At 51.9% G+C, this 11,760-nt stretch overlaps 2 protein-coding genes across 5 annotated transcripts; both read right to left on the bottom strand.

Annotated features, from left to right (window-relative positions):
• Positions 1-30: 30 nt before the first annotated feature.
• LOC147150672 (uncharacterized) lies at positions 31-6,186 on the bottom strand. 2 transcript variants are annotated; one of them, XM_086053366.1, is made up of 11 exons: positions 5,910-6,176; positions 3,905-3,982; positions 3,501-3,590; positions 3,250-3,441; positions 3,079-3,162; positions 2,849-2,893; positions 1,381-1,422; positions 1,180-1,284; positions 1,065-1,089; positions 891-973; positions 31-191 (listed from the first exon to the last, which is right to left on the bottom strand). In XM_086053366.1, the coding sequence occupies exons 1-11, from the start codon at positions 5,965-5,967 to the stop codon at positions 181-183; spliced, it is 813 nt and encodes a 270-aa protein (XP_085909492.1). In that variant the 5' UTR covers positions 5,968-6,176; the 3' UTR covers positions 31-180. The 2 variants fall into 2 exon arrangements, with proteins under 2 accessions (XP_085909492.1, XP_085909501.1); XM_086053375.1 differs by lacking the exon at positions 3,905-3,982 and having other exon boundaries at positions 5,910-6,186.
• A 195-nt stretch (positions 6,187-6,381) lies between these two features.
• On the bottom strand, positions 6,382-10,498 carry krcp (kelch repeat-containing protein). 3 transcript variants are annotated; one of them, XM_086053343.1, is made up of 12 exons: positions 10,254-10,498; positions 9,878-10,039; positions 9,653-9,734; positions 9,520-9,579; positions 9,117-9,366; positions 8,652-8,777; positions 8,380-8,567; positions 7,791-7,987; positions 7,590-7,684; positions 7,384-7,438; positions 6,918-7,015; positions 6,382-6,744 (listed from the first exon to the last, which is right to left on the bottom strand). In XM_086053343.1, the coding sequence occupies exons 1-12, from the start codon at positions 10,313-10,315 to the stop codon at positions 6,551-6,553; spliced, it is 1,569 nt and encodes a 522-aa protein (XP_085909469.1). In that variant the 5' UTR covers positions 10,316-10,498; the 3' UTR covers positions 6,382-6,550. The 3 variants fall into 3 exon arrangements, with proteins under 3 accessions (XP_085909469.1, XP_085909459.1, XP_085909477.1); XM_086053333.1 differs by having other exon boundaries at positions 8,652-8,798; positions 10,254-10,495; XM_086053351.1 differs by lacking the exon at positions 7,590-7,684 and having other exon boundaries at positions 6,596-6,744; positions 8,652-8,798; positions 10,254-10,494.
• Between the last annotated feature and the right edge of the window lie 1,262 nt (positions 10,499-11,760).

Raw genomic sequence — 11,760 nt, 5'->3', positions numbered from 1 at the left:
CATATCAGATTCAAAGAGTCATGCGTAGTCTTTTGTTTCTCCAATGACAATGATTTTATTCTGCTGTTGACCTGAGCGCAGAGGGCCGCGTCATTTCCTGCGCCGTGAACATGCAAAGGGTTACTTGAGGTTGAAAGGCAGCGCCACTTGAGGATGCCTGCATGACCTCTTCTCTTCACTTCATCTTGCAGCTGCAACAGAAATGGGAAGAAAACACGCGCATGAGACTTGGTGTACTTTCGGAAAGAGACACTAGATGGCGCTGCTGGCGCTGCTGCACAACGCGCAGCAAAGACCTGGTCACGCTTGAAAAGTGACAGAAAAAAACATTTGCGTCTCAACTGGGAGGAGGAGACACTTATATTGTATCTCAAACTGTCTGGATTTCGTTCCCACCCCCAACCTCGACACCCCCCCCCCCACCCCCCAGTATTTTGTAAAGTGTTTCCAAAGGAATCCGACATACAGAGACGGCATAAACACTTTCTTCCTCTGCGGAATTCCTTAAAAATGACTCAAGTTCCCTCTGAAGCTCACGGCCAAGTCAAGTGTTGATAAACCACATAAGATGCATGGGCGCATACACACACACATACGTGACGTGTGGGGGTGTGCGCGCGCGTGTCTGGGCCACGGTGACATTCCGTCGGCACACAATAGCCCCTGGCCAAAACAAATGCGTGTTTATGTTAGGAAGCGGCTATCTTTTGGGCCCTGCTGCCGGCTGCAGGGCGGCTGCTCCAAATCACAGGAAACACCTTCCGCGGCCCAGTCCGGGCCCGAATCCCCCGCCTTCGCCTTCGCCCCCGCCTTCGCCGTCGCCCCCACCTTCGCCGTCGCCCCCGCCCCAGCCCCAGCCCCAGCCCCCGCCCCCGCAGAAGACGGCTCACCGTTGTCCTCGCCAGCTGCCGACTTGACGCCGAGAAGCATGACGCCGTCTTTGGTGCTTTCCGGGCGGCTCTGGAAGGACGCGCTGCGGACACAAAAAGGGGGCGAGGGTGGCAGGTGGCTCACTTTGGGGGCGCAGTGTCAACGCAACGCCAGCATTCACGCTTGCAACTTACTTCTCAGTTCCAGTATCAAGCGTCTCTGTTGGAAGGAATCCCAAAAATACAATAAAAAAATCAAAAATGTATCATTTGACCTTACGTGACCATATGGGTGACATCGGTAACGTACCGGTGTGGTCGTGGATCTTCTTGCATTTGAACTTGAGGACGATGAAGGCGGCGGAGGCCACCAGCAGGATGGGCAGCAAAATCCACCAAAGTCTTTTGTCCGAAGCTGAAAACAGAAACAAACCAAAGAAAATCTCGCGGCGAGCCTGTCGGGCTCGGACGCCGCCCGGCTCAGTTTGACGCAGCCCGTGCAGGCGCTTACCTGCTCCGGCGACCTCTTTGTCGCCGCGGCCAACCTGAGGACCTTTCCAATCACAATCGCAATTTTGGGGGGGTTAGAGGGGAAGTCAACCCCAAAATCTTCTTTACAAGAATACCTTCTACGCAGCCCCACTAGTCTTAACACGGACGGCATTGTGACTGATATCGTGTTTGCGGAACATGAACGAAGCAGCAAAATGCGCCCGTTTTTGTCCATCTCAGGGGGCGGCCATTTTGTCACTTTCTGTGGACTGAAAATGACATCGCAGGTGCTCGGGGCTCAGGCAACGACCAATCGCGCCTCAGCTTCAGGAACCAGGCGAGCCGCGATCGGTTGCTTCGGTCGACAGAAAGTGGCAAAATGGCCGGCCCCCCTGAGATGGACAAAAACGGGCGCATTTTGCTGCTTCGTTCATATTCCGCAAACACGATATCAGTCACAATGCCGTCCGTGTTAAGACTAGCGGGGGCGCATAGAACATATCATTGTCAAGAAAATTTGGGGGTTGACTTCCTCTTTCACAAAATGAAACAAAAACGAAAATGCTTCTAAAAAATCACCACTAACTGAATGTACAACTTATGTTTATGAAACTCTAATTCTAGCGAAAATGTCTTGTGTTTTCATCACGGTCAATTAATATCACCCAGTACAAGAGTTTGGGGGTTTCCAAATGTATTTATTTCCGTACTGTTGTCCATCGTTACAGAAGAAGGGACGTTAAACAGTCGCTTGAGAATCGTGGTTGACTGTATTTGCAGTTGCCTTTTTTTTTATTTTATTTTTTTTGTAAATCTTGCACTTAACAAATCCTTCCATTTTTGAAAAAAATGCTAAAACTAATAAAAACTAGACTAACTAAACAAAAACCAACAAACCTACTCGAATGACCTTTGACGATACGTTACGAATGATATTCAGATCCGCAAAGGCACCGATCATCTCGCTAATGCTAATGATTTCGCTCGATAATCGTTAACAATGAGCGAATCGGTATGATATCAGGTGTGCAATTTCACTGGGGAGCGAGTTTTACACCAGGCAAAAAAGAAACTCCCTCCAAAATTGTACGGTTCTAATGTACAATCTATGGAGTGTCATTAGCAATATAAGTTGTGCAATTGTGCAGTAAATCCAATCAAATTGAATTGTACGAATGCCGCAGTGATAGCAACAATGCTCAAAACATGAATTGTGACCCCGAAAGAAAAAAAAAAAAAAAAAGAAATGTGCAAATGGATTGTAAAGTGACGTCAACTATTTAAAATGCACTTTGTTGGGTAGGGCTGAGCAATTCATCGAAATTCAATTACAATTACGATGACAAAATTGGCATAACCGTGAAAAACGATTATTAATACGCATTTATATCCAACACTCTATTTCAATTATTACCGAAATAATCTCGCTAATAATTTTTGGGAGCACGATCGAGCAGCCCTATCGTTGGGCTTGGTCCGCAACTTACCCGGAATTTTCTCGGTGGCCGGGCCCGTCTCGTGCCGAGGCATCGCTGAAAGTACAACGGGGCGGTTGTTGAAAGGAAAAGAAGAAGATGATGAATCCGAGTGCAACATACGCGGCAGTACCGTTGTCAGGTTGCAGAGGGGCCAAGGTGGGGCTTGCTCCGATTTGCGATCGAATCGTATTTAGCGGCGAGTTGTGCGCAAGTCAACGAACGGCGCGTTGCCCTCTTACCTTGAGTCTGCGGGATGGCGATGTCCGTGTGGGAGTCGGCGCTCCTTGGCCGGGTGCTGTTATTTGGCGCGCCTTCGGTTGTAGCTGATCGTGAACACAAAAATGAAAAGAAAACAATGTAGGACCACTCGCTGCTAAGCCAGGCTCAGACACTATGTCGAAAGCTACAACTTTTCTCGTCCGCCGGCGATGTCACGTTGGGCCGTGTCGACATTGGCGAGGGAGACGTTGCCGTTGCCGCCGTCGCCGCCGCCGCCGCCGTCGTCGCCGCCGCCGCCGTCGCCGCCGCCGCCGCCGCCGCCGTCGCCGCCGCCGTCGCCGTCGTTGCCGCCGTCGCCGTCGTCGCCGCCGGGACGGTTTTTGCTGAAGGAAAACGTCAACATCAATACCGAACCGTCTTTGAAGATGTTTGACGGACTCACCGCTCTCCGAGGGCTTTCCGGCGGTTACCGCCGGAGGCGCCGGCGTGGCGGGCGCCGGGCCCGCGGGCGCCGCGGCAGACGCTGTCAGGGCTGCTCAAAGGGACGAAACGGCAAAATGAGCAAGAGGCCAAGACTCGGTTGCAGCAAACCGCGGGGCCCGACCGATGGGGATTTCTTGAGGCCGATGCCCATTTGGCAGAGTCAAATTTGTGATAAGCAATTAATCGGCCGATCGATCTTGTGAAAATAGCCCTCGGACTCTCTCTCTTTTTTTTTTTCCAGGCAGAACATTTGATTGTATCACCATAGTTTTTGTTGAACTTAACAAGACAAATCATTGGCGGGAAAAGAAAATCAGCCGGCCGATGAATCGGTCGGGCCCCGGAAGCGACGTTTGTATTCACCCCGGCGGTTTGTTGTCATTGCTGCGACGGCGGTGGGACCGTCCGCCTGCTGATGCCCGAGCATTTCCTCCGTTGACACTTTGGAGCAGACCGGCGTGGAGGAAAGAGCAGCACAATTTAGGGAAGAAGGCAATTTGCCTGGACACACCAGCGAGCCGCAGTTTTGTTTTGCGGGCCCACGCAAACTTTTCTCTCCTCTCGCCTAGCAAAGGCCACAGCACAAGAGGCGAGCCAACCGCTACAGCGACATTTCTGTAGTGCCTGCTAACATGAGGGCGCGGAGACGCGACAATTCGGTGGAGGAGGGCTCCGCTCGGGAAAAGCCCCATCCCGTCCTGAATGGCAGGCCTCGCTGACTTGCCTGCCTGTCTGCCCGTCTGCCCGTCTGCCTGCATGTCTGCCCGTCTGCCCGTCTGCCTGCCTGTCCGTCTGCCCGCCTGTCTGCCCGCCTGTCCGTCTGCTACCGCCTTGTTTCTGATCGTCCTTTCTTGTTGATTCTGATCCGGTTTGCGATGCGGGATTGCGTCCGCTCGGTCACGTAAGCCCTAAGGACCGTTCCTTTTTGGTGGAGCAACGCATGAAAAAATGATAACAATACTCACAGGCACATGTTCTTTATCCTCCGTGAAGAATGGCAACGATTACTTCAGGTGATTGAGCAGCTACGTTTGTATTATATTGCCCTCAAGCGGTCGAGGTGCGCGTAGCAGGAGGAGGAGCGCCGTGCCCATTGAAATGTGGGGAAAAAAAAGTGTCGAAATGATTTGCATTCTGACAATTTTACTCCTCAACAAAAGCACATCGCAAACACTTTTGTCGGGTTCTCGGGGTTTCTCGGCCTGACCTCATTTGACCGTCTGGGAAAACCCGTAAAGGTTATTTTCGGTTCCTCCGGAAACCGAGGCCGCGAGCAGCGGCAAGTCAACAACCGTTTGATTTTTGATTGATTGCCACGACCGCCGCCGGCGCAGCCGCCAACCTGGGCTGGGAGCGAGCGAAGGCGCATCCTGTCCTCCGTGCTGTTGTTGCCCCCCTGACCTTTGACCCCGCACTTCCTCCGCTCACACTTGTCAGCCGCACGGACGACGACTCGCCAGGACGCGCGGCTCCGCCCTTCCGACTGAACCGAAGGACGTTTGATCCCTCCGGAAAGTTATTCCCTCCCGATTTGGTTGTGCCGCCCCTGTGAGAACGAGGGCACTTTGGCTCCCGACGGCGCTATCTGGGCCCGGATCACCTATCGGGCCGGCGCGGGGCGCAGCGCATGAAAGCGCTTTTGGCGGCGCACAGAGCAGATAAACAAACACACCGAGAGACTTTTTCCTCTGCGTCAAAGAAACGACTCCCATTGTCCGGTCCGCGTCCCTCGAGAGGGCTCATTTGCGAGCGTCTGCTTTGATGGTTCAAAGCGTCGGACGGGCAAATCAAAGCTGCGTCAGATCAACTTCCAGTCATTCCAACGGAGACGCTCTCAACGACCCCAAATTGTTCGGCGATCGACAGATAGCGAACAATTCTTCAAAACGGAGGCTACGAGCTGCTTACCGCTACTCCCGGTTGACGTGGAGACAAACCGTACAACAATATTCGAGCAGGTCTCCTTTACTTATTCTTCGTCCTCTGCAAAGAACCACGACGTCTGCAGCCTCCAGAGTGGCGCGTCAAACTGTTCTTGATGTTTCTCAGTTAGAGACGCACCAGAAGGAGCAGCACAATGCGCATTGATGGGGCAAAAACGGTTGAACTCATTACATCCTAGCTAATGATGTCATGACAGTCAGATTTTAGAAAGTACGTTACAGAGCTCTGTTTGCCTGACTCCAAACATGTTGAAATGGCAAGGCGCCACTGAATCTATGAATTTGGCAGTCCGAATAATGTGCTTATTACACATTTGTATGATTTTCAAAGCAAAACTCCCGTCGGGCGCCGTCAAGAAAATTGAGCCCGACACCCCGGCTGAAAAAAAGAACAACAAAGACAACAATGAAGCCGATTCTCTTACCCGGCATGAAGACGCGCGCCGATGTTAGCAGCAGGACAAAAACCCTGACGGTCTTCATGGCGACTTTGTGCCTGTGACTCCGCCGGAGCTGCGACTGGAAGGGGGGGGGGAAGAAGAAAAAAGAAAAAAAAGCCCAGAACGGCGTTCAAGCCGGGGCGCGCCGCCGCTCCCGCTTATTTCGGCACTTCCTTCCTCGCTCTCCCGCGCTGACGCAAAGCAGGGGGGCGGCTGCCGACACCAACGGGAGGGAGGAAAAGTGGCATTTGGGAGAGTTCAACAGCGACGCGCAGTTCGGGTCAAATGGGACACATTTCCACAGCGACGCAAACAGCCGGGAATCGGACGACTTTTCCTCTACGAACGCCAAAACCACGGCACGGTAGCCGTTTCCGGCAATTCTCCGACCTTGAAAACGTACAACTTTCATGCTTCACTCGTTCTCATTTCCGCACACGAAATAAGAGCTACTTCCTTTCAAGTTCACTCAATTTATTCATGTGAATTCATACAAAAACACACTTTTTTTTCATGTGACTGCAATAGAATGGAAACTATGACAAATGCAACGATAAAAAGTAAAACTGAAAACCAAAAAATAAACAAAGAGTGAAGGCAAACTCCACGTGTGCGGCGTCAAACCGTCAAAGGAAAGCGAGCAGCTCCTTGACGCCGACGGCGGTCACGTCGGCGTAAAAGGCGCCCTCGTTGTCGCCGCCGCCGAACACCAGCAGCGTTTTGTCCGCTTGCCGCCCGCCGGCCGCCATGACGACGATGGAGTGACCCGCCCGGGCGAGCGACAGCTGCGGCAGCCTCACCTCCGTCCAGGTGCTTGTCTCTACGACGTCAGGCAATGAAAAGGTGGCAATGTTTCCATTGTGACAGACAGTGAACCCCCCCCGTTGACATTATTGTATGGTAGCGATATTGTAAAAATCCATGACGTTACATCAAAATGAAATTGGACCAAAACGCGACATCGCGGGGCCGCGATTCGGTACGACTGCTCACCTGTGTCGAAAACAAAGGCGTCGCTGAGGGAGCTGTTTCCGTTATAGCCGCCGTGGATCAAGAACTTTGTGGCCGAGATGACGGCGCTGCCGTGCCAGCTGTGAGACGCGCGCGCACGCGCACACACACACACACACACACACACACACGCAGGCAGAGTTTCTAATCGACGTGCTTTGAGTAGGGATGTAGCCATTCATCGGAATTCGAGTTGATTAAATGCATCTAGGTGATGACGTTTTTTTCATTCCGGATGCATAGCACATTTTGCGTGTGTAGATCAAATGCTGCGCTTGCGCCAAACGTCATTGCGTTTGTGGATGGCTGCACAATCACAAGCATGGTAGCAATTTTGAAAGCATGGTAGCAATTTTGAAAAAAGGTGAATCCAACTGAAAATCAAATCGAATCGGGGCTTGAGTGAATCGTCACATCCCTAGTTTTGAGGCGATGTCAACGGGTTTACCATCGGGGGGAGGGCGCCCTTCCGCTCGTTTGAACAGCAGAAAACTCCATCAAACCTGGAAAAGAAAGGTTACGTCACGTCACGTCACGTCACGTCACGTCACGCCACGTCACGCCACGTCACGCCACGTCACGTCACGTCACGTCACGTCACGCCACGCCACGCCACGGCGTCCATTTTGAAGCACAGTCGGCCGCGCGTCTCACCGAGGTCCAACACGGACATGTCGTTGTAGCACACAGGCGTGTCCCACCCGCCGAAGACGTAAATCTTCCCCCGCGGCATCACGCAGGCCGAGTGACTGCAACGCAAAGCGGGACAGAGTCGTTTGTCAAAGCGGCGTGGGCGCGGCGAGACGGGCGCGCGGCGAGACGGGCGCGCGGCGGCTGCGTATGGAGCGTCCTTACCCCGAGCGGGGGGACGGCGCGTCGCCGACGACGATGGGCTGATACCAGATGGACAGCCGGGGGTCGAAGATGTACAGGGAGTCGCTGCAGCCGTCCGGCTGCGGGTTGGGCCGAGGGAAAACCCCTCCCAGCACAAAGAGCTCCCCGCGAAACAGGCTGCAGCTGTGGTAAGCCAGCGGGGGCACCTTCCCTTGGGCCTGAAAAGGGGGGGGGGGAATCATTGAGAGGGTGTTTTCGTCAGATACACGAACGACGGCGCAGGTTTGACATTTCAAAAAAAAAGATCACTTTGAATGCCCACTAGCTTAATGCTAACACACCACGCAAAACACCATACATGCGCTAATATATCTAGCATTGATGAGGCGATGTCATCACTCTTTAAGCGACAGATATTTGTACACAAACAGAAGCGGACAATAACGATACTCACATCAATGAATTTAGGAGGTCGAAGAAATCAAGGATTCGTCGACAACGAATGCGTTACGGATGAATCTTTTTGAGATGAGTGTTTTGTACCCACATGGTGATCACGGAACGAATGAGAGTGGCATCATTTTGAAACTTCCCCAAAGTTGACCCTGACCTCCACCATGGTCCACTTCCAGCTTTGCGTGTCCAGGATGTGGACGTCGTTGAACCACTTTTTGTTGTTGGAGCCGCCGAACACAAAGATGCGCCTGGAGTCCGGGTCGTAGACGGCCGTGTGGCCGATCCTGGCCTCGGGAGTGGGACCCCGTGCCAGCGTCTCGGCCGCCACCCAGGACAGGTCCTCTGCGGGACAAGCGGGCCGGCTCAGGAGAAAAGGCCTTTTCCAAAATGGCCGTCTTGAACCCTGGCACTCGCGCGCAGGCAGACCTGTGCGGAGCTTCCACAAAGGATCTTTGCAGAACTGCATCCTGGCTCCTTGACCCCCAATCAAGATGGCCGTCTGGGCGTCGACGGGGCAAAGCATGTGACCCCAGCGACCCGACGGTGACGCCGCTGGAACATCATGGGAAAGTCCTGGTGACGTTTAGTGTGGAGCCCAACACAAATGAAAGGAAATGTTCAAACGACCACAGAGGAAACTCAGCTTAGCTTCATGCCAACAAACGATTCGAAACACCGTAGACGAGCTCAAGAATAGCGTCATCGCGACTTTGTTTTTCCTGCGAAAAACAAGCCGGGCTTGTCTGACTGCAGCTGACTGAGGACAGCCCCCAGTTTCTCACTTGTACTTTTCACGTTGGTGCTCGCTGCTCCATTTAATGATAGCACTTGCAAGAGTAGAGTTGGGACTAGTGCTGCCGTCATAAGTCAGTTGTACTCAAAGTATCTCACCTCCTTGACTTTTGGCTGCGTTGCCCCTGCCGGGAAAAAGCTTCTTCCCGCCTTTGGCGCGCCGGTGGACTTTGCGCGCAGGTGTGCTTTGCTCCGAGCTGCTGCTGGGACACGCGTTCTCCACCTGCTCCTCACCCGCCGCCATCCTGACATCCTTGCCCGTGTCAAGCTCTCCCCGCGCAGCTCGCTTTCTCTTCCTTGTGCAGTTGAGCGCTCGGCCTGCGAGAGGAGCGGCGGCGGCGGCGGCATCCTGGCAGCACAAAGAACAACGCACGCTCTACTCGCGTCTTTTCGAGCCCAGGTCGTCATCCGCAGAGGTTGAACAAAATAGAGGAGCCGGTAACGGCAAATTAGGGAGTAGACAGTTCAATCGATCGATTCAAGTACCCCCACTGTGCGTTACCTTCGGCGTGTGCTCCTTGATGGGCAGAATGAGTGCAGGTTCAGAACAACTGTCTTTGGCCTGAGGACAAATAAACGGCGTCAATTCCTGGTTGCGGTTTTATGACCTTTGCCCATCAAAGCGATTCTTTTACCAGATGCCCTCCTTCTAGTGTGACACTCAGGGTAGCACCATTCGTCCATGTCTCTTCTTCCCACTGCTCCCAAGACAGACATCTACGGCATTCGCCAAATAAGCAAAAGACTTTCTTACTGGACGGTTCTGCATTCTAGCGGGACAACAATCGACTTTTAGATGCAGTATATACTATATATGCACTGAACATGTTAGTGGCGCTCAAACAGCTGAGGCGTCTGACCTGTTATAAGGAGTCAGCTTCCCGATGGCGATGGGGGTCCGATGAGCGTCGTAAAGGTCCGCGTTGACGCAAATCCTCTCGCCCCAAGGCCCGCTGCTAAACACCACCACCTGGTGGACGCTCGACGGTACGGCAACAGACACCCCCCGGGGCCCCTCTTCGCTGGCCCAAAAAAATGGAGAGAAATGTGCAAACTTTCAACCTTGTAAAAATCGAGAAGGTTTACTTTTGGAGTGCTGTTGAGGAACAGCGTGAAGGGCCATATTACGATAGCCAGGCACGGGAGAGCCATTTGGAGATATTCAGCAGGCAACTTTGTTGAAGCAATTTTAAACAACAGAGCTATTCAGTTGATGTTTTATAGCCTTGGGCGTACCTGAGCAGTCGTTGAGGTGACGCGTCTACTCCAAAGAGCGCATAAACTCCAAATGTGTCCATTCCTCTCTGCAGAATGTGACTTTGTGTATTTACTACGGACTCCGTCTCCCGCCACTAATTCGTGCGTCGTCCACTGTCGTTTCCACATTCGCCGCGTTGTTTCATCGATTCGTCGTTTTGTGCGTCCACGAGGGCGGTGTATGTAATGTTTTCGAATAGGCGCTGAACATAATACAGTTTGTGTGTCATCCAAATCGAGCGCTCCCCAAAGACGGTGACGCAGGGGTCTCGGACCAATCAATGGCCTGCATTCTTGCGCGCTACGTGACGTCTCCAACGGTGCGTTCATGAACACGTTGTCACCTCGACATCATCACACTCTGAACGTTTGTCATGTGGCGTTAATCTAATATTTCGGCATCTGATTGCTGAATTAAAAAACGCGTATCACTGAAAAAGTATCTATATGTCCCTGTGATCAAAGTCGTATTAATGATATGCATATTCGTTGTCAGCAAGTAAACACGATTGAATAATTCCGGTGAATCATTATGTTGCGCCTGCTTATTATTTTTTCACTTTATTTTTTTTCTTACGTTATTATTTTGTTCTAATATAGTGGACTATATAGTGCAATCATTAACTAGAAATAAATGAATGGAAAGTTTTGGAAAACGAATTAGGCGGGCCATTGCTGTCCCACAGTGACAACGTCATGCAATGATGGGTCTTTCGTCGGTAAAAGAGAACACATAATATTTGTTTGAAGCTGAGTGGGTTTTAGATAAGTAATACAAACAAAGCACAAGCTCATAAGTGGTGGAAAGTACAAAGGTACAAATACTTCCTTACCACACAAGTTTTGATGGTTTGGTGTCTTTTGAAACACGTACGTGACTGTAGCCTACTTCTTAAATGAGTACACATCATGAATACTTTTCCGTCTTTGCTCACGTCGCATTCAAGCAGCACTAAAATATGGCAAACGTGCGAAACAAAGTACAAATTCAGGACGGGACACGAAGCGTGTCGTGTCCCGTCCAAGCTAGGCAGCCACCCGCCTAATGTCATGCTGCCATGCAAATATTTTTGTTGTCTGTCATGCGTGTTTTAAGAAGCTATACAAACACGCAAACCCAAACTTACTGCCCCCAGAGAGTACTGTGAGGTTTGCCTCTTTGTTACAGTCGCTCCGTTCTGCGGTTGCTCCGATTTGCAGGCGTTCATTCAAACGATATCATCTCCGAATAATTCATATGGCCTCATCCGCAGCGTTCGCGCCACAATGAATGGATCATCTTTGAGCGCTTGGCCCTCTTCAACTTATTCGACTTATTCTGGTTCGACTGTGATCCTCACGACGCTGAATCTGGAGGACCGTCTGCGGGCCTTGTCGTTCTCCACGCCGCCTACGCGCTGGAGTTTGTCTTCAGCCTCCCGTCAAACCTCTGGCTTGCCTGGCTGATTCTCAAGAGAAGGTTGTCAAATGCACTCGTTAATGCAGT

Source organism: Filicampus tigris, chromosome 2 (genome assembly GCF_054856515.1).
Source record: "Filicampus tigris isolate MCC_2025a chromosome 2, RoL_Ftig_1.0, whole genome shotgun sequence".
Classification (NCBI taxonomy): Eukaryota; Metazoa; Chordata; class Actinopteri; order Syngnathiformes; family Syngnathidae; genus Filicampus; species Filicampus tigris.
Note: the sequence above shows the minus strand (reverse complement) of the source record. Positions and strands in the feature narration are given on the sequence as shown.

Bases quoted from the DNA above. Each gene is read 5' to 3' on its own strand.
- krcp (XM_086053333.1), bottom strand. From the start codon at position 10,315: ATGGACACATTTGGAGTTTATGCGCTCTTTGGAGTAGACGCGTCACCT. The intron at 7,685-7,790 runs GTAAGGACGCTC...TTTGCGTTGCAG, and splicing joins GCGCCGTCCCCCCGCTCGGG to TCACTCGGCCTGCGTGATGC. The intron at 6,745-6,917 runs GTGAGCAGTCGT...CTGACGTCGTAG, and splicing joins CGCCTTTGTTTTCGACACAG to AGACAAGCACCTGGACGGAG.
- LOC147150672 (XM_086053366.1), bottom strand. From the start codon at position 5,967: ATGAAGACCGTCAGGGTTTTTGTCCTGCTGCTAACATCGGCGCGCGTC. The intron at 3,591-3,904 runs GTGAATACAAAC...CCCTTTGAGCAG, and splicing joins AATGACAACAAACCGCCGGG to CCCTGACAGCGTCTGCCGCG. The intron at 1,285-1,380 runs GTAAGCGCCTGC...TTCTGTTTTCAG, and splicing joins CAAAGAGGTCGCCGGAGCAG to CTTCGGACAAAAGACTTTGG.